The sequence below is a fragment of the Neovison vison genome, chromosome 12 (genome assembly GCF_020171115.1).
Source record: "Neovison vison isolate M4711 chromosome 12, ASM_NN_V1, whole genome shotgun sequence".
Lineage (NCBI taxonomy): Eukaryota > Metazoa > Chordata > Mammalia > Carnivora > Mustelidae > Neogale > Neogale vison.
Genome location: NC_058102.1, coordinates 102,336,554 through 102,364,469, shown reverse-complemented (window position 1 = coordinate 102,364,469; position 27,916 = coordinate 102,336,554). Strand labels below are relative to the sequence as shown.

At 51.6% G+C, this 27,916-nt stretch overlaps 1 protein-coding gene across 2 annotated transcripts in view; it reads right to left on the bottom strand.

The window, feature by feature from the left end:
* VWF (von Willebrand factor) overlaps positions 1-27,916 on the bottom strand; it is a 137,076-nt gene that overhangs the window by 68,582 nt on the left and 40,578 nt on the right. For both annotated transcript variants that reach the window (XM_044228748.1, XM_044228749.1), the window contains exons 11-18: positions 22,709-22,845; positions 22,113-22,251; positions 21,337-21,437; positions 17,579-17,774; positions 16,687-16,902; positions 12,879-13,119; positions 6,307-6,401; positions 2,616-2,776 (exon numbers count right to left, since the gene is read on the bottom strand). In XM_044228748.1, the coding sequence (XP_044084683.1) occupies positions 2,616-2,776; positions 6,307-6,401; positions 12,879-13,119; positions 16,687-16,902; positions 17,579-17,774; positions 21,337-21,437; positions 22,113-22,251; positions 22,709-22,845 (1,286 nt within the window). The remainder of the gene's footprint in view (positions 1-2,615; positions 2,777-6,306; positions 6,402-12,878; positions 13,120-16,686; positions 16,903-17,578; positions 17,775-21,336; positions 21,438-22,112; positions 22,252-22,708; positions 22,846-27,916) is intronic.

Sequence of the window (27,916 nt, the reverse complement as noted above, 5' to 3'; positions counted from 1 at the left end):
CTCGGTCCCATGCCACATTCTTACATCTCCCCCGGAGGACAGGCCACACAGAGAAACACCCCTGGGTAGGATGTCTACACCATCACATGGGCCCAAACAGCTCCTTTGTCTTTGCATTGTGGCCAGGAACACGTGTCCGGTGCAGCGGCCAGCTGACTGCGCACCTCGTAAATCATGGACTTTTCTGCTCTGCTGAATCTAGCCTTAACGATTTGCACCTCTGTTGGCATCCTAATGAGGCAGTTGTGAAAATGAGCCAATCTCTCACATTCTGAGCTTTTGAGTATTGAGTCCCCTGCGGTTGAGGTTAGAGTCACCTCGCTGTTGGATAGATACCTAAAGACTGTCCTCAGAGTGTGTGCCAGATGCTTGGGGAATGCCAGGGAGCTCCTGGTGTGCCCATATGCTGTGTGTGAGGTCTAGCTCCCCACTGAGGATTTGGGACCATGATAGACTATTGTGGTTATTATCTGAGATGATCCGTCTCATTTGCTTCATTGAAAAAAAAAGGGGGGGGTGATTTAAAGGAGTCTCTGATGCTGACATAAGCCCTTGAGTGATGCCCCTTTTCTTGCCAGAGGCTTCTCTGTTTGGTTTTTTTTTTTTTAATATTTTATTTATTTGACACACAGAGAGAGATCACAAGTAGGCAGAGAGGCAGGCGGAGAAAGATGGGGAAGCAGGCTTCCTGTCAAGCAGAGAGCCCGATGCGGGGCTCGATCCCAGGACCCTGAGATCATGAGCTGAGCCGAAGGCAGAGGCTTAATCCACTGAGCCACCCAGGCACCCCCAGAGGCTTCTCTGATGTCTGGAGAATTTCTCCTCCAGGTACAGTGAAGGGACAGTCAAATAAGAGACCCTTGGGGTAAAAAGAGCAATGCAGAAGTTTCCTCTCCGTCCTATTTCTTGCCGCTATGCAGCACTGAGGCTCCCTTCCTTATTTAGCCTCCTTGAATAGCCACCTCCTGCAAAGAAGACCTTCTAGGTCAAGGGTGCTACAGGCCAATCTCTAGCTCCCCCATTAGAAAAGACAGTTCAAAATCGTCAGGGGCTAAGGCAGAGGGGAACACCCCAGGCACAGTGAACAGCTTGTCTCTCTGTCTTAGAGGACAGCTGGAGGGAAAGAGATCAGTCACGTGCCCTGCGCACCCCCAATGCACAACCCGCCTGAGGGCCACTGTGATGGGTCCCGGTTCCCTGCACAGGACACTGGCAGCTCCCACGGCCGAAAACCTCACCCCTCAAGCCAAGGCCTGGGCATCACTCACGCCCTGTACAGTCATATAGGACAGCCATCCTACTCCCTCCCATCTGGCCTCTCCAACTCCTGCCCCAGTCCCAGCTACTTACTTTGGGTACAGGGGAATCAGAGTCAGGAAAAGCCAAGAGTCATGAGGCTTTTGAAAGAGAAAAACCCAGAAGCTACATCCTTCAGGGTGACAAGAATAACCTATGTATGCAGCAGCCCCCCCCATCCACAGGAATACATTCCAAGACCCCCCAGTAGATGCTAAAAATCGCAGATAGGACCAAGCCCCATATATACTAGTTTTTTCCCTATGCACACATACCTATGATAAAGTTTAATTTATAAATCAGACACAGGAAGAGATTAAGAACAATACCTAAAAATAAAACAGTTCTAACACTACACTGTAGGAAGAGTGATACGAATGTGGTCTAAGCATCTTACTATACCCACTCACCCTTCTCCTTCTGGTGATGATGTGAGATAATAAAATGCCTCATGGTAAGATGAAGTGAGGGGGATGATACAGCGCTGAGACACGGCGTTAGGCTACTGCAAGCCCCTGCTTCTGGACCCCAGCGGACGGTGGGTAACTTCCACCGTGGGTAGGGGAACAGCCGACCATAATATATGTGTACAAAACTGACCCACAAGCAGACTTGGGAGGAAGGCAAGGATCTTGGGCACGCTCAGACCCCTGCCGCCAGCAGCCGCCTAGAACCAGGTAGAGGCAAATCAGCAGACCTTGGACCACGCAAGGCATGCTGGGAACTGCTGGCCGGAGGCTGTGTATCTCTTAAGAGCTGGCCAAGACCTCGTAACTCACTTCCCAGGTGAGGAAAACCAGGCTCAGTGAGGGGAAGGGACTGGGGCCGGTCCTTGCTGGTGAAGGGGCAGCAACATCAACATCATCTCTTGCAACAGAAAGTTCTACACATATATGCAAATGATATACAAATATATGTGTGCCCTCTCCTCTTCATTCGGGGAATGCAGCCGCCCTTGGGAAAACTTCAGGGGAAATGCCAGTTTCCACACATAAGTATTTTCTGGAAATACTCACTGTGCTTCCTGCAGCACTTCTGTGCACGGAATTCCTGTGTTTTTGTCGGATCTCATCAGGATGGACTCCAGACACTTTCCCACCATCTCCCTTCCCGGCTCTGGTGGCTGAGTCAGCCACAGAAGACTGTCCCCCAACCCTACCCCAGTCACAACCTCCACCACCCCACCCCCCCGTTACCATTCTTGCTTCGCTCCTGTTTCTTCCTCTCTCTGCTCCAGAGCCACCTGGCCCGTGCTTTACCTGCAGCAAAATGCAAGGCTTCCCACCCTCCAAGGCTCCGTGGTGGCTCTGGTGGCTTACCATGCCTGGGGGGCAGAGGCAGCCAGAGACACAGCCTGAGCTCATGCACTGCAGGTCATAGTTCTGGCAGGTTTTGGCACACTCAAGACCTTCAGCCCTCGGGTTATCGGCAGGGCACACCAACGTGACCATGGGAGGCCGGCAGGACAGGCTCCTTTTACCTTGGAAGTAGAAGAAAGCAAAAGAGTCAATGGATCTCCCTTCCACACTGTCCTTGGTCCCCCCCCACACACTTGCATCCAGAGACCCAGCCACCCACTGCCTGGGATCAGGTGCTCCCGCAGGCCTTGCCCTGAGCCAGGCTCCCCCGGTGAGACTGCAGGGCCACCCCACCTACTCATCTGAGTCCCTGGCCTTCGCCCACGTGGAAGGCATCTGTCCTGCCCTCCGATCCCTGTATCAGCCCACTCCTCATTCCCCTTGAACCCACCGCATCATGTTCAAGCATTAAATTAGGATGCATTGTGGAAATGTCCAGACCCACGCTCTAAAGGACCTGCATTTGGGTGCTAAAAAGGAACCTTTCTGGGCCCCAGCTGAACCGCTCATAAAATTGTCACAACTAATTGAGCCACAAAATCTTTAAGAGGGACTTTGTTTCCGTGCCATCCTCCGCCCAGCCACTGGCCACCGCAGTTGCTCTGTTTGACTTTGCTACACTCTGTCCCTCCGCACTCCTCCCTGCCCTCCTGGCTCTGTCATCCTCCATCTGACCATCTCCATTGCCACCCTGTGATATACTATGTACTTATTTGCTGATTGCCCACACACACACACCCCCCCCCCCAGAATACCAGCATATATGTTCCATGAAAGCAAGGGGTTGTTTCAAAAGACTTCACTTATTTATTTGAGAAAGAGAGAGAGAGAAAGAGCACAAGCAGGGGGAGTAGCAGGCTAAGGGAGAGAGAGCAGCAGGCTCCTTGCTCAGCAGTGCTTGATCCCAGGACCCCGGATCATGATCTGAGCCAAAGGCAGATGCTTAACCGACAGCCACTCAGACAGCCCAAAGGAAGGAGTTTTGTTTCCTTTGTACACGAATGTATCATATCTCCTGACCGTGGGCACCTATCATGGGCCGATTGAATAAATGATGACATGAGGGTTGCTACAGCACTTTCCTTTCAGAAACCTGCGTGTGCCTCACAGCATTTATATCTGACTATATAGAGCACTTACTATCTCCTGTGGACAAGTTCCAGCCTTATTTTTACACAGAAACTTTGTTAGGAAACTGAAACCCTAAAAGATTAGGTGGGCCTTCCAAAATTGCACAGAATTCTAGGAGCTTCCTGACTTATTAAAAAAAAAAAAAAGTCACCTTCCAGGGACTATAGGATAGAAAAAAGCCAAGAGGGTGGGGACACAAGCAAGCACCGGAGAGCGGGGCAGGACTTAGTGACCCTCAGATCTCTTACGGACTGAATGTCTTGCCGCCCCCGAAATTCACGTGTTGACCCTAGTGGTAGTGGTGCTAGGAAGTGAGCCCTTTGGGAAGTGATGGCGCCATGAGGGTAGAGCTCTCACGGGTGGGATTCATGCCCTGATTAAGAGAGCCCACCGAGTTTCCCAGCCCTCTCCACCCTGTAAGGACCCGAGAAGTCTGCAACCCTTACCGGGACCTTGCTAGCACCTGACCTTGGACTTCCAGCCTCTATAACTGTGAGAAGTACATTTACAAGACAAAGACAGAAATCTGTATTTCTTACACTTAAACCACCTAGTCTGTGGTATTTTGCTATGGCAGCCCGAACAGAAAAAGACAAGGTCACAAGTTCTTATTTCAACTTCTGAGCTGCCCACGTGCTTGGGATCTTGCCCCAGCTCCAGGCTGAGAGATGCTCCCCAAGCAGGGGAGCTTGACTTCTCACCCAGGGTGAAATGGAGAACAAAGGCAAACACCCAGGTCGCTTGGAGAGATGGGGTCTTGAGGGAAGAGAAAGGCAGAGAGAGGTGGTCAAGCTGGACATTGAAAATAGCACATGTATCTGCCTAAAGTCATTCCTCTCCCTCTACTGGTCAGTCCTTTCTAAGCAAAGATCCATTTGGAAGCCAATTAGTTCTCCCTGAACCATAAGGTGAATATGGTCCCACCAGTGCCGGTCCAACCCCTTCTCCCTTCTGTGCCTTGTCCTTAAACTGCGTACCAAGTATGGGGACCTTCAAACTGAGAATAAAGGGTCCAAGATCCCTGGCTTCAAATCCATCTGAAAAGCTTTCTAAACAAACATCCTAGTCATTAAAGACTTAAATGTGAGAACTGAAACCATAAACATCCTTGAAAAGAGAAGTAGCAGTAATCTCTCTGACACTGGCTATGGGAACTTTTTTCTAAATAGGTCTCCTGAGGCAAGAGAAACAAAAGTTAAAATGAACTATTGGGACTATATCAAAATAAAAATCTTCTGCACAGTGCAGGAAACAATCGACAAGATTAAAAGGCAACCTACTGAATGGGAGAAGATATTTGCAAACAACACAGCTGATGAAGGGTTAGTATCCAAAATATATAAAGAACTTATGCAACTTGACACCCCAAAAACAAATATTCCAATTAAAACATGGGCAGATGACGTAAACAGACATTTCCTCAAAGAAGACATCCAGTGGCCAACACACACATGAAAAGATGTTCAACATCAATCATCATCAGGGAAATGTCAAAACTGCAATGAGATACCACCTCACACCTGTCAGAATGGCTAAAATCAACAACACAAGAAACAAGTGTTGGAGAGGATGTGGAGAAAGGGGAACCTCTTTCACTGTTAGTGGGAATGCAAGATGGTACAGGCACTCTAGAAAACAGCGTAAGTTTCTTCAAAAAAATTAAAAATAGAATTACCAATAATTCCAATAATTCTACTACTTGATATTTACCCAATGGCAATAAAAACACTACTTCAAAAGGATACCTGTGCCCCGTGTTTACTATAGCATTATTTACTGTAACCCCACTATGGAAGCAGCCCAAGCATCCACCCATAGACAAACGGATAAAGAAGAGGTGGTGTATAAATGTACAATGGAATATTATTCAGTCATAAAAAGAATGAAATCTGGCCATTTGCAGCAACATGGATGGAGCTAGAGAGTATTAATGCTTTGAAAAATCAATCAGAGAAAGACAAATACCAAATAATTTCATTCATATGTAGATTTTAAGAAACAAAGTAGCAGAGGGGAAAAAAAGAGAGAGAGAAATAGAAACTAAGAAACAGACTCTAAACTATAGAGAAAGCGCTGGTTACCAGAGGGGAGGTGGGGGGGCATGGTGGGAGGGGTGGGGATTAATGAATGTACTTATCATGATGAATAAAAATAAATCAAAATGATTAGATAGATAGATTGACAGACAGATATCCTTGTCAGCATGTCTGTGGGCAAAAGGAAGCCAAGGAAGGAGCCAAGGTCGCCTATAATCAAGGCGACCAATTTATAGCTGCCCTCTAGGTTAAGGTCACCATGGGCAAAACAGAAGTCCCACTGAATCCACCTTGCAGAGAACTCAATCTTTCCCCCTAAAATTCCTCCTTGCCTCAATAATCTGGATATACACATGCAAAGGCACTTCAAGGCCTGAGAGTCAGTTATACAGACACAAACAATGTGTCAGTCCTGACCCATGCCCGAATGCATGCACACGTGGGACAGAGCAGCCCGGCGGGGAGATGGAGAGCCCAGTACTCACTGCGGTGAGACAGGGGACTGCTGAGCACGGTGTCGGGCAGCAGGCTTCCTGGGGTTCCGCTTGTTGTACAGTGCATGAAGCCATCCTCACAGTAGCTGCAGACAGGAAGGTCGGAGCCCAGCTTTGCAAGAGCAGAGACCCTGGCCAACTCCTTTTCCTCGCCTCCCACTCACCCTCTGACCCCTCCAACTCAGGCAGTCTCCTAACTCAACGGAAACACAGCCTGCTGGGGCTCCCAGCAGCCTCCGTGTTACCAATCCTGATGGAATGTCTTCAGTTCTTTCCTTACCTGATCCCTTTTAACATTATTCATCACTGTGACTATTCTGTTCTTCTAGAAAAAGAAAAAAAATCCCTCCTGGTTTCCTCTTACCTTCCTGGTTGCTCCCTTAGGCTCGCCCCCCCACCCCCTGCCACTGGCTCCCTGCTCTGCTCTCTCTTCTCACCCCGTGCTGTCATCCACAGCTTCTAGGACAGAGATGACTTGCACACTCACAGCAGCAGCTGGGATCTCCCACCTTGAACCCGAGATCCATACATTCAAGCACTTACAGGATCGCCATCTTGGTGTCTCAAAGACTTCAAACTCAGTATATCCAAAACTGATCTCATGATCCCCCCCCACCAAAGCCAGTCGTCCTCCAGTGCTTGGATTTATTGTATGATACCACCATCCGTCCACGTTCACAAACCAGCAAATGAGGGGTCAGCCCTGCCACCGCCTTCTCCCCACCCCCATATCTGGCCATCACCCAGCCCTTGGACTTCATCTCCAAAACATCACTGGCACTCAGACTGACTTCTCGAGCCACCACTACTTCTCATCCAGACGAAGCAGAAACTCTGAACTGATGGATACAGACCAAATCCCTAAGATGGCATCCTTGGTCCCATGTGCTTGGAACCCCGCCTGCCCTTCCTCTAGCCCATGTCAAGCATTCATAAACCATATACTTCTCTTCCTCCTACCCTCATGCCTTTGCGTGCATTGATGTTATTATCTGGTTAACATCTCTCTCTCTCTCTCTCTCTCTCTCCATCACTGGACTATGAGATCTAAGAAGGTAGAAGCCATGACTGGTCTCACTTCATTATCTCCTCAGCAGCCAGCACAAGGCTTTGCATAAAGTACTCAGTATATTTTTTATATTCTTTTCTTCCTCTCCTCCAATCCCAATCCCCTCCCCTCCCACGCACCACTATTTCTATGATATCTGGTCTCCTAAAGGGCTCCCGGTGATGCCTGTATCCTGGTGTTCACACTCTTGTGTCATCTCAGTTGCACCAAGGTTGGTCCATGTGACCAACAGGATGTGGCAACGGTGACATCCACGTGTCACCTAAGATTAGGTGATGAAAGACTATGGCTTCTCTCTTGGTGCCCTCTCTTGGATCACTCACTCTGGGGAAACCAGTTCACAAGCCACCCAGTGGAGAGGTCCACAGAGCAAGGAACTGAAGCCTTCTGCCGAGAGCTGTGTGAATGAGTTGGGGCTGGAGGCTCCAGCTCCCTTTGAGGCTCCAGATGATTCCAGGCTTTGGAGCCAACCCAAGCCGAGCCACCCAGCCAAGCTGCTCCGGCAGTCCTGACCCAAGAAACTTAGAAGGAGATTGAACGTGTTCACTGTTTTCAGCTGTTACATTTGAGGTTCATTGTTTTATGCAGCCATAGATAAAGAAAACTAATACAATATTACTCTGTTTAATGTATATCTGCCTGAATGTACTCTCATGAAGTGTGTTTATTTCGCGCGTGTGTATGTTTAATTGACACAAGCAGTGTTATCTCGTATATCACACTGTTTGGCTGTTTTCTTTACCACCATGTGTTCAAGAGTCAACCGTGCCAGGTAGCCTGGGGGACTCTGTCGGTTGAGCATCTGACTCTTGATTTCAATTCAGGTCATGATCTCAGGGTCGTGAGATGGAGCCCTGTGTTGGGCTCTGCGCTGAGTGTGGAACCTGCTTAAGACACTCTCTCTCCCTCTTCCTCTGCCCCTCCCTGCTCTCACTCAAAAACAAACAAACAAACAAAAAATCCACCCTGCTAATACATACCTACTTGCCAGGGTCCTCTTAAGGCTGCCCGGCCCTCTATTGTTTGCATCCACTACATTTTACATACGTACCTTCCCATGGATAGACGTGGATTGTCACCTGCTCCTTGCCACAGCAAACAAAGATGTGATTAACATCTTCATACCTGTGCTCTTAAGAGCCAGTGTGAGAATTTCTTTAGTATACATGCCCCAGAACGGAACTGTGGGGATCTCAAGGGTGGATATCTAATTTGCATTAACTCTGCCAACTGCACTCCCAGGGGCAGCTGACCTTGCACTTGAAGGGAGCAACGCACCTTCCAGATTAAGGAAGGCCAAGAGGCTGGAGAGGGGAGGAGTTGGCAGGGGTCAAAGTGCATGGGCCCTGGGAGACCATCTTGAGGATTTGGTCTCTATCCTAAGGCCTCCTGAAAGGAAACTATTAAGAATTCCAAGCAGGGGAGCACCTGGGTGGCTTAGTTGTTAAGCCTCTGTCTTCGGCCTGTGTCATGATCCCAGGGTCCTGGGATCGAGCCCCACTCTGCTCAGTGGGAAGCCTGCTTCTCTCTCTCTCTCCTACTCCCCTGCTGTGTTCCCTCTCTCACTGTCTCTTTCTGTCAAATAAATAAATAAAAATCTTTAAAAAAAAAAAAAAAAGAAAAGAATTCCAGGGGCACCTGGGTGGCTCAGTGGGGTAAGCCTCTGCCTTCAGCTCAGGTCATGATCTCAGGGTCCTGAGATGGAGTCCCGCATCGGGCTCTCTGCTCAGCAGGAAGCCTGCTTCCTCCTCTCTCTCTCTCTGCCTGCCTCTCTGCCTACTTTTGATCACTCTCTCTCTGTCAAATAAATAAAATCTTAAAAAAAAAAAAAAAGAATTCCAAGCAGAGGTATGACATCATCAGCTTGAGGTTTTGGAAAGCTACTGGGTTCTCTGAACCAGGGTATGTCCTACCCGTAGCAGATCGGGGGCCCCATACTCCACAGTCCTGCCAATACTTGGCATTATCCAGAGTTCCAGTTTTTCTACTCTAATAGATATGAGTAACACTCACTGTTTTAGTTGTACTTCTCTGACTGTAATGATTTTGAACATTTTCAATGTGGCTGCTGTTTAATCAAAATTGAACCGAATGGCAAGAGAATCAGTCCTTCCTGACATGGGCACATTCAGAAACTGCACCCTCTGGTTTTTAGCTAACACTCGATTTATAGATATCCTCCCGCAGATGTCTGATCTGTCATCTGGACATGACCCAAAAGCTTAATTTTGGGGCACCTGGGTGGCTCACACAGAAAGCATCTGCCTTCAGCTCAAGTCATGGTCCCAGCATCCTGGGATCAAGCCCCACATTAGGCTCCTTGCTCAGTGGGGAGCCTGCTTCTCCCTCTCCCTCCCCCCTGCTCCTGCTCTCTTTCTTTCTCTCAAATAAATAAATAAATCTTTAAAAACAAAAGCTTAATTTTATTTTTAGAAAGAAGAAAAGAGAAACCTTGCAGGAGGGTTTACAATCAACTCCTGTCCCAGATCTTGGCTTGCAAGAGGGCAAGCACTCTAGGGGGTGGCCCATTCGATGACCAGCCAAATGGCCTGAAGACACATGCTAGCACAGGTGTTTGCCCTTCCTACCACCTGTTGTAGGTGCCCCCAGCATGCGTCCATGGGACTCATGATTGTCTCAAGAGTAAATATAAAGAGCCACAAATAGGCCCTGAGTTCCTGTTGGCTCCTACTCTCCGGAAACCCCAGTTTTCTAAATGAAGTGGAGAGAGAACAGCCACTAGCTTTCAGCCCTGGTGCCTGAAGGGAAGACCAGAAAGAGGAGGTTTCCATTTCATGGAGAGGTCACTGATGTGCAAATCCCAAAGACAGCCTGAAGCTACGGCTATTCCCCCCAATCCCTATTCACTCAGGGCCCATGGTACCTCATCTCCCACCTTCCCTGTGCCTACAATATAGTAAAATGACCAGGGACACTAGCTGCTCTCCAAGTCACCCCAGCCTCCTACCCTCTGCTGCTTTCCTCACCACGCTACTGCAACATGGGGGCCACCATGACCTTCTGATAGCCAAATTCAGCTGCCTACTCTCCATGTAATATGAAAAGTTCAAGAGTCCCTGGGTCCTGTCACTTGCTAAATGATTTGGGAAAGCGATAATCTCTCTAAGCCTCAAATTCTTGGCTAAAAAAGCAATGCTTGACTCCTAACAACATTGTTTTAAGGTCCCAGAGAGAAACACCCTAAAAATCACAGCCGGACAACTGCAGTAAAACGACCACTGGGCGAAGGCCCAATGTTCAACCCAACAGATGTTATTACTTCCCTGGTCCCTTCACTTCCACAACAGGGCTCTGCCCTAGTTATGCCTTTTTGCTGGCCTTGATCCTTTGGCCTCTCTCATGGGGTCCTCTTTCTCCTTCCCTGGTCCTGTAAACATCCCCCCAAGCTCTGGACTCAGTCCCCTTTTTTGCTCCTTGGCCCACGCCCTCCATGAACCTCGCTACTCCCATGGCTATCCCCCCTACCTTCACACGAATCTTGTCCAGAATCAAGTTCCACCCACACCCATCATTCCTGTGACTGTTTCCATTTACTCACCAACATGCCTTCTCAGTAACTCATTCATCTGGGCTGAAACCAAACACGTTATCTTTCCTCTACCAACAAAGAGCCCTCTTGCTCTTCCTGTCCTCCCTTCTGGTCTTCTTGGCACTCCAGTTCAGTGTCCTGGGGTCATCTTCAGCAAACTTAATCCCCCTACACACGCCCCCAGTCTGTTTACTTCCCAGGGTCTCTGGTGTCTGTCCCCTTGCTCCATTTCCACGACTGGTATTGGCCCAGGGCCTTAACACCTTTTGACCAGATTGTGTCCACTTTTCCCACAGTGGGTCTCCCTGCCTTCATGCCTCTCAAAGGTTCCAGAATGCACTGATGCTATCTGCTCTCTGTTCAACACCTCTGAGGTCCTCGCTGCCTACTGCTCAAGTCCTCACCCTACCTTTCAAAGTCCCTCAACATCCCTCCAAGCTTCTCCTCCCTCTGACAGAGGACTTACCTTGGTAATGGGTAAGGTCTCTTTGTGGGTTTCAGTCCCTGGGCATGGGCCCACCCCAAAGCCCTCATCCCATGGGCCCACCCCATGCCCACTGTTAGAATCCTCCTCAAACCCAAAGCTACCTCCTACACTGAGTCTTCTCCAACTGGAAGCAATCTGCCCTTTCCTGAATAGGTAGAGATTTTTTATGTCTCCAAAAGGGCAAGTCTACCAAACACAATGCTCTTTCATCTCAAGAAACATTGATCGTACCTATTTCCTACCAGAAGTATGTTGGGTGCTGGGGATCAGGGCCTAAGATATGGTCTCTACTCTTGGGGAGGTCACGGTCCCAAGGGGAAACAGAACATATTGTGCTGAAATCCAACTCTGATGACAGCAACTGCCGTACTCTGAGCGTTAAAAAACCTTCCTCGGGCAGAGGAAATTGGGAACGACTGTAAATTCAGCTAAGTGAGCTTCATTACCAAATGGAATGTCCAGACCTTGTTTGGATTTTGATTTCAACATACCAGTTCTACATAAAAAGACATTTAAATATGGACAGGAAAAAGTGGACACGGGTGGAACATTAGGTGTTATCAGGAATTATTGTTAACGCTTCGCTTAATAATGATATTACGGTCACTTTTTTTTTTAAAGTGCTTATCTGTTAGAAACATAGACTTAAACATTTTCAGATGAAATGACCTAAGAGCTGAGATTTTCTTTATTCCAGCCAAAAAGGAGAGGTGGGGATACATAAATAAGATTGTCAAAGTGCTGGTCATCGCTAACGCTGGGATGGATGCCTTACGGCTCCTCACACTACGCTCTCTCCTTTCATGACAGAATATTCTGGAATCAGGACGTGTGCCTTCGTTCCTCTACTGGACTGTCCGCTTCCTCGGGGCCCACAGTGTTCACCTTCTGTGGTTCACCTTCCAGCACCCAGGGCAGAGCACGTGCCAAGGAACCATTTGCCCAACAAATGCTGTGTTACTGGTTTCTCTCGTGGCCGTGACGGCTCTGCTGAAACTGACTGTGACTGAGGCCCCGGGTAAAAGGCCACAAGAAGTGCATACAGCGGGAGCTATTTTTCAGGCAGTGCAAGAAGCAGATCAAGACGCCATGCACCAGGGAGGAAACGCTGCCACAGTCAGTCTTCCTCTGGCTCAAATGCCCTTGCGTGAGAACCCTGCCAAGGGGCTATAGGGGAGGGGACACTTACTGTTCTCAAAAGGGGAAGCTGGCAAACAGGAGTTGGCAATGAAGCCGAAGCAGTCTTGCTGGTAGCCTGTTCTAAGTCCCCACAGGGTAAGGAAGTCATTCGAGCTGGGTGAATCCCAGCTTCGCTTCCGACCAGCTGTGCAACTCTGGGCGAGTCCTTTCCCTTCCTGGGTCTCAGTTTCCCACCCATGAAATGAAGGACATGGAGGACCATTTTCTTTCTGAGTTCTGCCACTCCTGGGGTCCGCGATCCCACCGCTCGTACTTACCACATGGTGTGATGGTCTGAGAAGATGTCTTCGGGCTGAAAGATCTCACCATCATAGTAGCAGGGGCACTGGGCCTTGGGCACACAGTCTCCCCTCTCATCCAGGTACAGCCCTGGGGGGCAGAAGCAGCCTTCCAAGCAGACCTCATCGCAGTCCTCATCCGGGTAAGAAAGGGAGCGGCAGGTCATGTTACACGGGGTCCCACACTGCAGGTACACCTGGCCCGGGGGGCAGCTCAGTGCTGGGAGAGAAGGGAGGGGAGGAAGGCCTCAGTGGAAACATGGAAGCACACAGATGCCAAGGGCAGGGGTGCCACCCTTGCAGCTGGGACTCCAAGTATAGCTATACGATCACCACCTTCCTTTCCCACTCTGAGCAAAACTGCATTTTCAGGCTCACAAATGTCTCTGATAATAACAGATGCACATGGATTCCCCATTGCTGAACCCAAGGGCTCCCACGTTAGCAGTCTCCAAAGCCTTGAAGCCTGGGACGTGTAGAAATTGGGGGGGGGGGGTGTTGATATTGTGACTATTAAAAAGAACTGGGAGTGCCAGGCAAGGATATTTCTCCCCAGATAAAGATCATTAATTTATCCCCTACTGTAACCCTGCTCTTCACACAGCTTTTATGCCTTTTATGCCTCTCACTGAGCTAGATCTCATGGCCCCCATCCTACACAGAAGAAAACTCAACGTAAGCTGAGTGACTGGTCAAGATCATGCCTTCCAGGCAGAAGCTGAGGCAGGATTTGAACCCAGTTCTCCGTGACCCAAAAGCCCACGCTCTTCACCATTATGCCCTAAAAGCAAACCGCCCCTAAGGAGCCGTGCTTTGGAGGACAGCCGCAAAGAGCCGGCCGCTGTTGAACCTGCTCCAGCAAGGCGAGCAGCCCTGCCTCCCTGCTGCCCTCACTCTCCCCGGCCTCCCACAGAAAGACAGCACGGTGTCCAAGAGCCAAGAGGTCATGGGGCCAAGTGTTGCAACACAGGGAAGGAGATGGGTTCTGTCTCCCAAATTCCTGGGTCTGAGACCGGGTTCCGCCACTAGTTACTACGTGACCTTGAGCAGTTTCCTGGCTGGAAGGGACTCATACCCGCCTGGCTTGTTGTGAAGGCTGAGCGAACCAACCAGGTCCGAGGCGGGCCCGGCCTGTGGCACACGGTCAGTCACGGCTACTTAATCACTGTGATGACTGGAGAAATGCAGCCGGAGCTCCGCGGGGTCCCGAAGGGAGGGGCATTCCAGAGAAAGGCCTAGGCGAGGGAGGCCTGAAACTCCTGGGGGATCTGGCCACTGCACACACTCCTGGGAGCACCCCAGTGATGAAATTCTTTATTGGGGTGTGCGGGAAGTCCTTTGCCCCTTTGGCAGGCATTCCCGCTGCGCACCAGCTGCTGTCCAGGAAGGGAGGGCCTCACTCTGAGCACACTCCTGAGACCACTGGAAGCCCTGCCCTCTCTGTTAGGAGCCACTTCTACAGTAGGAACCTAGGGGCAGCACGTGCCACGGGAGCTGTCACAGGAAGACCAGGCCATGAGCCCCAGACATGGGGGTGGGAGCATCTGGGGAGCCCCTGCAGCCTCCGCCTCCTGCAAATGCTCAGGGCTCGGGGTTTGAGGGTAGCTGAGAAGGGAGGGACCCCGTCGCCATATTAGATGTGGATTCTTCGCTGAACCAGCAGAGAGGCTGGGTCAGTGGATGAATATTGAGAGCAGGGTGGGTTAAGAGGGGGCGTGTTGGGTCATAAAGATGCGACTCACTTTCAGGCCACTGAACCTATGATAATAAGGTCACGTTTCACCCATTAAGGAGCATTTGGAGTGGAGAGTTGGCTGAGAGCCCTGTGAAATATCTCTTTTGGCCTTCTTCTCCAGAAGTGGTACACACCTCAACTTAACAGAAGGGTATTGTGCATCCACTGTGTACTGGGGCTGTGCTAGGCTCATGGATGAAGAAATGGTAAGACGTGGTCCCTGCCTGCAGGGAGCCGGGCTCTTGCCCAGTTACAAGAAGAGAAAAAAAGGGTGTACTTCTCCCAGATCTCCTCCCAGCGTCCCAGAGGAGCTGCATGAACGGTCCTTGCTCCCTGAGCATCCCCAGTGGGCGTGGTTCTTCTTAAGGATGGAGTTAGTGGCTTAAGGAGCTCTGTTCATTTTTCAGGAGGAAAATGACCATCCTCCTTAGGTTCAGGCCTCCCGGGCCCTCTGGAAAGCCTTTTCTCTGGTTTACCTCCAAGTAAGCCCATAGATCCAGAAAACTCCTTCCTACCTCCCCTCAAATGTTTTGCCTCCCTAACCAAATCTCAGCCTGTTCCCTCCTGTTCTGTTCTCAATGGAGGTGAAGGACGATGGCTCTTTCAAGATTACCGAGTATGTCAGTAAGCCCTCAGCCTCTGGGACAGTGCCCTAAATTAGGAAATCCTTCTGATGCTGCAGCACACTGATAATACAGAATTTCTAATGCGGGTGGACAAACGAACCATTACATAGCAGACAGACATATTCACGAACAGTATGCCATTTACTCCTCGCTACTCTGCCTAATTTCTAAACAGCAAATCCCGAGGCCGAAGCTATGGCATGGAGAGCGAGACGAAGAGTTCAAGGCCACAGAGCAGGGAAGTCAAAGGCTGGTTCCAGAAAGGCCTCAGATTCTCCTCCTCTGGCTGCTGGCCATGACTCTGTGTCATGCCAGGCCCAGAGGGACAGGGAGGCACAACAACATGCCTGCATAAACATGGTCTCTTTTGTCCTTACTTCTGCCTCTGCTCCTCTTTTTAATGACCTTGCTTAGACTCCAAACACGAGATGGCACTTAGGCCCCAACCCTTCTAGAAGGATCTAGACACTTCTAGAGTCCCCTACCTAAGCTTCTTTTCAAATACATGATATGAGATTAGGGCCTTTCACCATTTCTCATAGCTCCTCTATTTTCCTGCTTCTGCCAAGACCATGGACATTTTTGTCTCCAAGCACATCCTAAAAATCACTCTAAAACTCAGAATATTTATGACACCTCATCCTCTCAGAATATCCCCTACATTTCCCCAAATCACTACTACTGTCCCACAGTGGAACAGCTCTTTTTGGCCAAGATGGAGTCTTTTTAAGGCCTGGTCAAGTACACCACCTCCAGAAGGTCTTCCTTGGTTGCCCCTGACTTAATCTAATTATCTTTTATTCAGTGTGGTAGTCACCTAGCAGGGAGGCAGTTCCCACCTATGCCTCAAGAGGGAAAAATGTTCAGACTTGAGTTACACCGCTGGCATTGCCTGACCATGCTGGGCTAGCCAGCCTGTGTTATTAGAGATTTGGGCCAGGAGTCCACTGATGGTTTGCCTGGAGTTATAAGGAAGGACTGGTGTGTGCATTTCCCTACTGCCTTCGTGAGACCCTCCGGGATGCAGAGACCCATTGGGATCTGGGGCTCACTCTTTCCTCAACCTGGCCATACACGTATTGAACTCTAGGTGGCAGCAGCCACAGGAAATTTCGGCTTGGCAGGGACTCCAAGGTTCTGGACCTCCAGGTAGGGGGGTGCTGCTCCAGCTCCTAGGACAGGCCAGAGTAATCACACTATCCTGTGGGAGAGCCAGTCCCCACCACTGCGTCTTGCTGGAGATGGAAGAAAAAAAGAGACTGCAAATGAAGAGTTCTCTGGATCCAGGCTTGCTGAATGCCCTTGGGCCCAGTTCTGAATGCAATAATGCTGAGACAGTGCCTAGAAAAGGACCAGCAGTACGCAGGGCACCCGAGGAGGGCTCGCCTGGGTTGTGTGGGGACTGGCGGGGAGGGAGGGCACCCACCACAGAAGCTGGGCTCCCGCCACCCGATGTGCACGCCTCTCCGAGCACAGGCTGCGGCGTAGTTGGCCACGGCACTGCAAAGGCAGTCTCTGCCGTCGGAGCAGGAGCAGACGTCGTAGCGGCAGTTCTGCACGTAGGGTTGAGGGCCCACGGCGCGGTGGCAGGCCTGGAACTTGGAGGATGTCAGCAGGGCACACGCCTCCTCTGCAAACCTGGCTGTGGCGGGAGAGAGCGCAGCGCAGGTTTGGCCGAGGCCCCGCCCCCCCCTCGGCGCCCAGCCCCCAGAGAGCCAGGACCTGTCGGGCTCTGAAATCTCCCCACCAGCTCCTCCCCCGGCAGCTCTCCCCACAAAACAACCTCACATCCCTCTGGAAATCACTGTGATTTTTCTTCTGCAGCCAATAAACTCTCCTAATTACATTTGGCCTAAATACATAACAAACTGCATTTCCAGAGCACACGCCCACTGACAGAAGGGAGAAAGTTCCAGGATGGGCAGGGTAAGAGGGGGAAATTAATGCAGGCCTGAAATGTTGCCACAGATAAATCTGCAAATGGCCACCCCAGAGCATTCATCTTCCGATAATTTAATTCTGGATCTGTGTGGCTGCTGCGTCAACAGACTGAGAGAAGGTCCAGGGACAGAAGCATGGACTGTTCTCTTCTTTCCCAGGGTTAGGCTCATGGGGTGGGCAGTGGGGGTGGGGAGGGGTTGCGCAGTCAAGGGACTTTGAAGAATAAACAATCCAGATGGAGATCATCAAATGCTGATGGTGAAAGCCAAGTGCCCCTGTACCCTAAAGTGGGTGCACGGTGCCATGGAAGGCACTGGAAGCCAGGCGACCTCAGGGTTCTGCAAGGTCCCCCGTGCGCCCCGCGGGGGCTTGCATACTCAGGCGCGGGTTGAGGCTGCAGGGATCACTGTGCTGCTTCTGCAGGTCTTCGCAGTCCCCGTGCAGTTTCCAGGCGTTCCCGAAGTCTTCCACCAGGGGCTCCGCCAGGCCTGCGGGCGTCACGAAGTCGTCACCCCTGTTGCCGTTGTAATTCCCGCACAGGCCGCACGTCTTCCCGGCGTAGACTGGCGACAGCTGCGGGGAGACGCACACCCCTTTGGAGCCGCGGCTGCCAAAGCAGCCACAGCTTCCCATCGGTTAATGAGATGGTTTTCATCAAAAAACGCTCCCCGGGTGAAAAATAAATACGAATTTAATAAACTGCAGCGGAAGCCTGAGGCTGTAGAGGTGGGGGGGAAGCCAAATGGTGTGTAAGCTTACCACCAGCAACATCCCACTCTTAAATCATTAGAGTCAGAGAGCAGCCGGGCCAGAAGGGACTTCAGAGATCATCTAGCCATTTGAAGATGGTCCAGGAGAGCGAAAGTGACTGGCCTAAGGTCACAGAGGTGGTGGCAGAGCTAGGACCAATAACTGGGTCAGGTCCCCATCCAGCATGCTCTGTGCCTATCAGCGGAGATGCCCCTGCCACCGGGCCCTGCCACCCAGGAGAACCGAGTGCAAAGAGCCCTTTACAGAACACTTCAATCAGTCACACATGTTGGGGAAGCAGGGCCCTTGTGGTTCAAGTAGTCTCAGAGCTCACATTTGGTGACAAAGAACAACACTTGCCCGTCTGGATTCGACTCAGCCACGGGGTGTCATTGGAGAGAAAAGACCATGAGCTAAGGAGGACTCCAGGGGCTGTGATCAGAGAAGCTAGAGTCAGCAAGGACTCTGGGGCAGTCTACAGTGGGTGACCAGGATGGTTCTGGGGGCAAAGCTCTAGGCCACCAGCAAACGGTTTGTTCTCCATCCTTCTGATCCCAAAGTGCACACTCAAGGACAACTTGGAGAGTCAAAACTGCCTTTCACACTTTACAGGGGTGGGGGGGCTTCCACCAGTTTCTAGTAAGAGGGCCCTGATCCAAAGACAGAGCCAGAGCCGGGACCCCAGATTCCTGACTCCTACTTTGCATGTAATTAACATGGCCAGACAGCCTTCCTGGGTTGAAACCATCGCACGGTAGGACTGAGCCCCGTATGGTCATCTCTAGAAGTCTCTTCCAGCTTCTAGCTACGACTTCACAGAATGCAGGATGAACAATCTGGTGGAAGGTTCCAGACCCATATAAAACGTACCCAAGGAAATAGCATTAAAAGAAAGAGAATAGAGTGATGTTTCCTTGCTTGCTTTACAAATTTTAAGTATTGCCACTCCAGGCATGGAGACCTGCCCTGCCCTCCCTATTTAAAATGTAAATCCTCTGACCCTGATACTTCCTGTCCTTCTTGCTGCTTTATTGATCTCCTCCGGATTTATCACCTTCTACTATATTATATAATTTACTGCTTGGTTTGGTTTCCTGTCTGGCTCCCCTGAGGGAGACATAAATGAAGCAGGACGGGGTTTCTTGTCTGTTTTGTCTCACTGTTGCAACCTCGGCCTCTTGAATGTGCACATTGACTTTGCACATTCATAAGGTGCTGTGTTGAGTCAATGATTGAACAAATGGCTGAGTTCATGAATGAGTGAGGCTCTCCCTAGGACACAGGCTGAAACATCATGCTAGCGGTCAAGGCCAGGCCCCAGCTGAGCAGCTAAATCGGTGGTATCTTCACTCCACCACCCCACCACCCATGCCTCAGCACCCTCCCCTCCCGCTTCATCCCCAGACTCAGTGCCCTTGTGCCCCCCAAAGTCCCTCTGGTCACCCCCACGCCTCCTGTCCCACCACCCCCCACTAAGACAATAGTGTCATCCATTCCCTCAGTCCCTTTGGCTTGACTCAAGGGTAGGCTCAGCCCTCAGATCAAGAGCACCTTTTCCGGGAAGTGGGAGGTTGTGGAGAAGGTGGCATGGCCATTGGCAGGGTAGGGGGGCACCCTCCCTGAAGACCAGGGTACAGGAGGTGAGGGGGTCAGGAGACCTGAGTTCTCTGGTCCTCGCTCTGTCACCAAATGACCACAAGACTCAGGGTGAGTTCTTTCTGGTTCCAGAAAAGGATTTTATTTCTAATTGCAAATGAGCAGCTGACAAGGTGTTCTCCAAGATCTTCCTGCTCTATGATCTGTGGTCATAAGGTTTATTTTTTTTAGAAAAGAAAAGAAAGTCACTAAGATGGAACGTTCTCCAGGACTCTAAGACAAGGGAAAGAATATGGTATCATGAGGACAGAGGAAACCAAGATCTCATCAGGAATGCCCTAATGCCCCTGCCAGGATTATACCAAGGGCCCTGTGCCCCACAGGACCCCTGTGCATCAGAAAGGACTCTCCAGGGAATCCAAGGAATGATCTAGGGCAGCAGTTCTCCAAGTGTGGCCTTGGGGATCTGTTGGAGTTGGGGGTGAGGGATCCCCGAGGACTTGTGAGGTATCCATGAGGCCAAAACTATTTTTCTAATCATCCAAAGACATTATCTGGTTTTTTTCCCTCTCATTCTCTTACAAGTGTGCAGTGGAATTTTCCAGAGGCTACATGACACATAATGTTGCAAAAGATTGAATGCAGAAGTATATTTGTGACTCCAGCTGTCTTCTATTAAGCCATCCATTAAAGAAATTGGCAGAAATGTAAAACAATGGTATTCTTCTCACAACTTACTTTTGTTTTGGAAAACATGATTATTTTTTAAAAAATATATTGTCTATATTGACATGGAGTGGTTTTATTATTGTTATTTTTTGTTTGGGTTTTTTAAAATTGAAATGTCATTAACATACATTATCATATTGGTTTCAGGTGTGCCATATATGATTATTATAATTTTTAAGTGAATTCATAAATACATATTTTAAGCCTCTGATTTAATTTCTAGTGTGGCAAACATTGACAGCTACATCCTTCGCAAAAGATATCGGGGTCTTCAGTAATTTGTAAGAGTACAAAGGCATGTGATGACCAAACAATGAAAGCACCAGTCCAGCAGGAAGGACACTGTCCTGAGCGCTGACCAGCTCTGCCCCAGCCTCATGTGCGGTGCTGGGCACCTCTCCCCACTCACCTGAGCCTGAGTCACTTCATTCATAAAAATAGCAGTGAAAACCATACTGCCCCACTGCTTCAGGAAATTTCCGGAGGAAACAATGTATAAGGAATCCCTGTGATATATATGGATTGCTGCCCAAATGTGCCTCTGGGACCACAGAGACCAAGGGGGGAGTGGCCCCCCCAGATTGCAAAGACCCAGGGAAGGGGTGAGAGAGCTGGGGGTTCCCAGTGCAACCCTTCAGGGCCAGGATGGTCTGCACCCCAGGGGAGCACAACATAGGGTCTCAGTGGCCACTTCCAGACTGGCTCTTTCCTTTCTGCTCACTGTGGGTACCTCAGCAGGGAGATGCCCCCAGCTCCCATTTGTCACAGCCAGGAAGCTGTGCTCCAAAATGCTATCTCTTAGCCCCTCGGGAGCCCACCCAGCCTTGGGGCCCTGGGGAGCCAGAGCCCCAGAAGTGAGAACCCCCAGGGCAAACAAGGGGCGTCCAAACAACTAACATCAGTCTCTCATAAACAAGAGAGGCCTGTTCCTCCCTCTGGGGGCGTAGGGCCTGGGGAGAAAGGAATTCTTCTCCCACCACAGAAAGCCACTCTCCCAGAGCACAAGAGGCACTTTGTAAGGTCCCCGCTGCAAGGCAGCTGAGTCTGGGAGGGCACCTACCATCACCAGCAGCTTCCCCCGGCCGTCCCAGTCCATCTGCAGGTCCTCCCCATAGCTGAGGTGCACGGAGGCCATCACGGTGTGCTGGATGCGGAGGTCACCTGGAACCGAGCAGGGACAAGATTTAGCCCTTCAGCCGAAATGGGGAGAGGGCTGGGTGGTGAGAGGCTGATGTATCGTGGAGAGAGATGGAGTGTCTCAAAAAGGACTGTAACAATGACATCAAGGAGTTGGGGACAGATGGAGATGTCCATGAGGTTGAAGGGGTTCTCAGGAGGAAAGATAAGCAGGATAAACCTGGTATAAATGGATTCCAGAGAAAGGTGCCCCAGTATCCCCGTGGCAGCCTGCCATTTACTCTACTGCCACAAGAGGGCGGCAGAGGCTCCTGCATCCCCTGCTGAGGCAGCTCTGCCTCCCTTTGAATCCCTGACACCACACCTCCACACCCCCCAGCATTCCCCCAGGCGCTTCTGCCCTTGCACCCGCTTCTAGGCTGCACCATGAGTGTGCAGAGCTGCATACAGCACTTCTCCCTGAAGACGAGACATACCTTTTACCCTGCAAGAAGGGATGTGAGACGGAGCCACACACCGCTAATGACAGTTTCCTCAACTCATCCTCCCCCTCCAGGAAGACTTCTTTGCTTGCAAGGCTGCCTCCTGAGGATACCCACCCCTCCACTGATGGCCCTCCTCACCGAAGAGGTGGGCAGGGAGAATGGCTGAGGAGTGAGTGGACCAGCCCCCGGCCTGGTGGAGGAGAACAGAACACACCTTGCAGAAGAGGGATCTGGACATCCTGGCCATCCACGGACACGCCTCCCCCGTGTTTCAGCTTCACAAGGCTGTTGTGCCATTGGGGCAGGCGAACAGTGACTGAGCGGGTGCAGACAGCATCGGGGTCATCGGCACACTGCCAAGAGGGCCACACAGAGTGACGTCACCACAAACCCCCTGTCCGGCACCCCAGCCTGGGACCCATTTACTCAGGGAAAGAGCACAACCCCTGCAGTCTCTGGCCTTCTGAGAGACAATTCCACTGTCACAGAATGGACTCTGAGTAGGTCCCCTGGAGGTGTGGCGGGACAAGGCCCTGAGCCCAGTGCTCACTGCTGCCCAACCCCTGCAGCTCCCCACACCCTTTCCCATCCTCCTAGCCTCTGCCTATCTTCCTGTTACTTAGGCCTATGGTTCCAAAGCAAATCTGGGACTTCAGTCCTCAGCGGGAGCCATGTGCCCTCTAGATGTGCCCTCCTTGCTCCAGTTCCTGGCGAAAAGAGGGATAGCGTGTACCACAGCCACTCAGAGACAGAACCACCTTGCCCCTCCCCTTCCATCACTGCCTCCTGTAGGGCCGCAGGCCAGCTCACCTGTACAGTCTCAATGACAACAGAGAAGGTGTGGTCCTGGCAGTCCTGGGCCAGTAGGTACTGGCAGACCCCACTGAAGGTGAAGTACCTGTTGTCAAAGCTCTTGAAGTGGGATTGTCCTGTGACGAGACACTCCCCTGGAGGGACACAGAGGGAGGAGGTGAGAACAGGAAGGGGAGACCCCTGGTGGGGGTGGGGGAGGGGGCAAAGGAGGCCCACATGAGCAAACCAGGCCCCTCTCGTGGAACTCCACAGACATTCTCTCCCCACATCGGTCGGAAAATGAGTTCTGCAGGAGGACTCGAACTCAGGTCCCAGTCCTCAAACAGTGAGAGGTCAGTGCTGGATCTTCAGGTCAATGGCTCACTTTCTGGAAGGGACAACCAAGGGCAGTGACAGAGCCATATGCAGTCTGCAGCGGAGCTCGGCCTGGAGCCCGCGGCTTGAGCTCTTGGTTCACTGTGGCTCACCGTCCTTTCCCATAACCACCCCACAGGGTCTGGCTCTGCGGGGGTCAGGCTCCTCTTGGTCCAGGATGGGCCTTTCTCGATACCGGCCTTGTGGGGGGCTCTGGGGCATGGCCCCACCCTGGAGAGTCCCCTGAGGCAAGCAGGCAGAAAGGTCAGCCCAGGCAGAGGACGGAGGAGGGGTGAAGCGGGCTTTCTCCAGGCTCAGCAGGGCAGCGGCCAGGGCACCATCCTTGCCCCTCTGCCGAGGGGCGGCTCTAAGGCCTCTTCATGGGCAAGTCCATGTTGTGACTTCAGTTGGGGCCAATGGGGGGCCGGGAGGCCATCTGCCCATGATCTCACCACTGCCCCAGCCAGCTCCCTAGCTCAGGCTGACACATCTGTGGGTGGGGACAAGGACTCCCCTTGGTCACCCTGCCACGCAGAGCCCTCGGCTCACCCTCCACCTGAGCCCCACTCCGTCCTCCCCCAGACCGCAGCCCCGCCATGCGGCTGGCCCAAGGCACCTCGGACCAGAGGTCACACATCCCGCAGAGTGTCCGTGCAGGGGCGGTGGGGGGGGCCCTCTGCCAAAGTCTCCAGTGATCCCCTACACGCCCCAACCCAGCTCGGGGCAATCCCGCCCCCAGGACCCACAATGGACCCATTGAAGCTGAAGTGGGCATCTGGATCCCTTCCCAATCTCCTTCTATGTATTTCCTCTCTCATTTGTGCCTTCTACTCTTTAGAGAAATACAGACATCCACCATGGCCATCCCATAAAGTAGGGGGCCCTCCTTCCCACCCAGTCACCCTTGACCTCCAAACTGCAGACACCTATTCTCCAGAGCACTAATCCCGCCGAAACCTAAAGTTCCCCCTAAGATGGTCTTAGAGTCAGTCTCACTTTAGCCCACCCCCAGGGGCTGCTCTTGGGGTCTGTCACACAGTCGGGGCCATTGGAGCTGCCCACCGGGCGAATACATGCTCAGCAGGTCCCCATCACCTGCTGCCTCAGGCCCACGTCTGCACTGAAAGGCATGGGGGGCACAATTTTGGATCTGGGTGTGGTCCTGCCTCTGGTCAGGACAGGGGAAGGCAGGGGTGCGGGAGAGTAGCCTCAGGTCACTGTGAGTGTCCTCTGACTGGTCCCCAGGGCGGCTGACCCCTCCCAAAACGACATGGGCCAGGAAGGCACACTTAGCCCAGAAGAAATTAAAAATCAGGGAGGCCCCAGATAAAGACCAACTATACATTTGGTCATTATCCCTGCTTCCAGACACAGAGCTCCTAAAGCCCTCGGGACATCCTAGAAGCAGCTGTTGTTCTACTGAAACCACTCTTGGTGGGCCCCTAGACAGCTTCAGGATGGGAGCGGGTCATCCGAAAGACCCGGGCGAAATGCACGAGTCGGAACTTTCAGTCCCACCCTCCAGCCTCCAGGGACGGGAGAGAGGCTGGGGATTACTGATGCATCACGTGTACATAATAAAACCTCCCTTATAACCCCTCAACAAGAGGATCTGGAAAGCTTCTGGGTCAGCGAATGCATCCACGTGCAGGAGGTGACCAACCCCAGTTCCACGGGGACGGGAGCTCCCATGCTCACGATCCTTCTAGGCTTTGCCCCATGCACCTCTTCACCTGGTTGTTGATTTGTATCCTTCATAATAAGCCAGTAATAGTAAATGAAGTGCCTGAGTCTGGGGACCCATTCTAGCAAATTATTGGACATGAGGAAGGCATTGTGGGAACTCCCAACTTGTAACCAATCCGACAGAAGTGGGTACCCTGAGAGCCCAGTACTTGGGCTCAGCACCTGAAGTGGGGCATCCTGTGGGACAGAGCCCCTAACCTGCAGGGTCTGCACTGATTCCAGTCATTAGTGTCACGACTGAATCGTAGGACACCCAGCTGGCATCCAGAAAGTAAAAGAATTGGTTGGCTTGGGGAAAAACCACACACATTTCATGCCAGAAGTGCTGTAAATAGGACAGGTCAGGTCCTCCTCCCATGACATTGGCCCCAAAGAAAGCAAGAGTGAGGGATCACTGTTCATGGCAGGCTGTAAAGGTCGGGCCAAAGGTCATCCCAGCCCATTGTAAATGTGCTGGAATTCCAAATCGGCTGGTGTCACAGGAAAGCCTTTCTGCAAGGGCTGTTTCTCAGAATCCACCACGATCCTGCAAACAGAGTGATATGGACCTTGGTGTCAAACATCTTGACCCCATGACAATAAAATGGGTGGGAATTCTTCCCCTGACCTTTCTCTGTTTTCTCAGGAGGGCTCTTATCTGGGTATGAAAGTGGGCCTGCATTATCTCCAATGAGGCCTAGGAAAAGAGGGGTCAAGAAGAAAAATGCACAAACATTCAACAGCAGAACTTCCAGAGCTTGAATCTAATCGCCCGATCTGATTTCCTGCTCCGACCTCCATGGACTTGTGCTCTGAAGTTCCTCCGGAATCGGAAGTCTAAATATGACATTTAGCTTATCGCCTTGGTACCACTGAGGGACGGAGCTGTGGGCGCAGGAAACCTAACACGGGTGGGGAAGCTGCTGGGCTCGTGGATGGCCCTGGGAGCTGGAACCCGTCTGTCACCCGTCCTCTGCCCGGAGCAGGATGGCCAGGACACTCCCAGTCAGCTAGCGGGTCAAGCCACAAAGGGCAGCCCCCAACCAACAGCTGCCCCCCCACCCCCGCCTCGAGCAGCCTACGGAGAAGGCAGGCAATGACAGTCTGGTGAGGAACGGGTGATTATTTAAAAGAGCCTCAAAGTACAATGGCCAGGAATTAATGCAGATCTGCTCTGTGAATAAAGATCTTCCCTCACTGGGGCACCTGGGTGGTTCAGTGGGTTAAGCGTCTGCCTTCAGCTCAGGTCATGATCCCGGGGTCCTGGGATGGAGCCCCGCATCTGGCTCCTGCTCAGTGGGGAGTCTGCTTCTCCCTCTGCCGGCCTCTCTGCCTGCTTGTGCTCTGTCACTCTTGCTGTCAAATAAGTAAATAAAATCTTTTTAAAAAAAGATCTTCCCTCATGAAAAAATTGGAAAGAACCCTCTCCCCTGGTGGGAACGCAGGATCTTATCTAAAAGAAACCCTTCTCTCTGCAGTACCTGAGACCTCCCTGGGGCTTCTCCGCCCAGCTGGTCTGCTTCTATGCTTTGCCACACGGCCTTCAGAAATGCCAGCCTTTCACAAAGCAACACAGACTCCCCCAGTGGAAGTTTCCCCCAAAGCCTGCCTCTAGACCGACAATAACATAGCCTGTCCCCCAGATGCACAAGGTGCACTCCAAGCGCTCCGTGCGTGCGTCTCGCGCACTGTTTCCATGAGGCGGCCGTCACCAGCCCCAGTTTGCAGCTGAGGAAGGCGAAGCGCAGAGAAAACTCACCCAAGGCCCAAGGTCCTCAGACAGGGATTTGCTTGTGGGCCTTGTGCCTGGCTTCAGGGCCCAGAACACGCCACAGCACCCAGCACTCCCCCACGGGCTGGCTCCTGTGGTTTCTCATAGGCCCGACTTGGTGAAGGCCAAGCCTGGGTCGCCCTGAGCCTGGGCACACGTGGGCCCCAAGCCAAGGGGCTGAGGTACCACTGAGTCCGGATACGGAGACTGAGTGGAGACGAGCCCTGGCTTCTTCCTATTTATTTATTTATCTATTTATCTGAAAGAGAGAGTGGGGAGAGGGGCAGAGGAGAGAAGAGTTATCTCAAGCAGACTCCCCACCGAGCGCAGACCCGGATGCGAGGCTCCATCTTACAACCCTGAGAGCAAAACCAAGAATCAGATGCACAACCATCTGAGCCACCCGGGCGTGCCTCGCCGCTCCTTTTTTTTTTTTTTTTTTTAAAGATTTATTTATTTCTTGAAGAGCCCTGGCTTCTAAAGGTAGTCCACTGGCCTGTCCTGAAGGAGGCCTGCTGGGACTCCAGAAGCCCCAGTATTGGCTGGGGCAGGCCTCATCAGTGTTTCTGTGAACTTGGGTACTCAAATCCCCCAGGCGAGCCCAGGTGCCTAGGAATGCACACTCCCATCGGACGGGCATTGGTCCTGATCACCTTCTTGGTTGGGCATTGGTCCTGATCACCTTCTTTGTTAGCCTACGAGGAAGTTTGTCTTCCCAGAGGCTTCCGAACAGACAGCTTGAATCCTAACGTGGAATTATAGGGCTGGGTTAGAAGGCATCAGAAATTATACAGAACCAAACAAGGAACAAGTTACACCAAGGCCCTCCCCTGCCCTGCAGCCAAGCCCAAGGCAGGGCTGGTTCTCTCTGACCTTCTTGCCCTGCAGGCCCCAGCTACACCCTGCCTCCACCCACCCCTGCACAGGCCAGACTTCTTTGGGCGTGTGCCTGTATGTCTCAGTCCTTCTCCCATCCTGCTTAATGAGGCAGCCGGGGCTACTGGGAATGAATACAGCTAACATTAATTGAGTGCTTGCTGTCTGCCAAGTAACAGCTTCTGTGGGATGAAGCTGCTGTTACCATCCCTGTGTCATAGAGGAGGACACTGAGGCTACAAATGATCAGGCAGCTTACCAGAGTCACCCTGCTGGGAAGTGGGGGGACTGGAATTCTGGCCAGGCTGCCCGAGTCCACCCCACTGCCCAAGCCCTTTGCTTGGCCCCCTTCTAAGATAACCTGTCAATGGGCATAAGTTGTGCAAGTGAGGAACCCTCCACTCACACCTTCCCAGCTGCAGAAGAGAACCTTCTACATTCTTCCATCAGGAGTTTGAAATTCTAGAGCTTTTATTAGA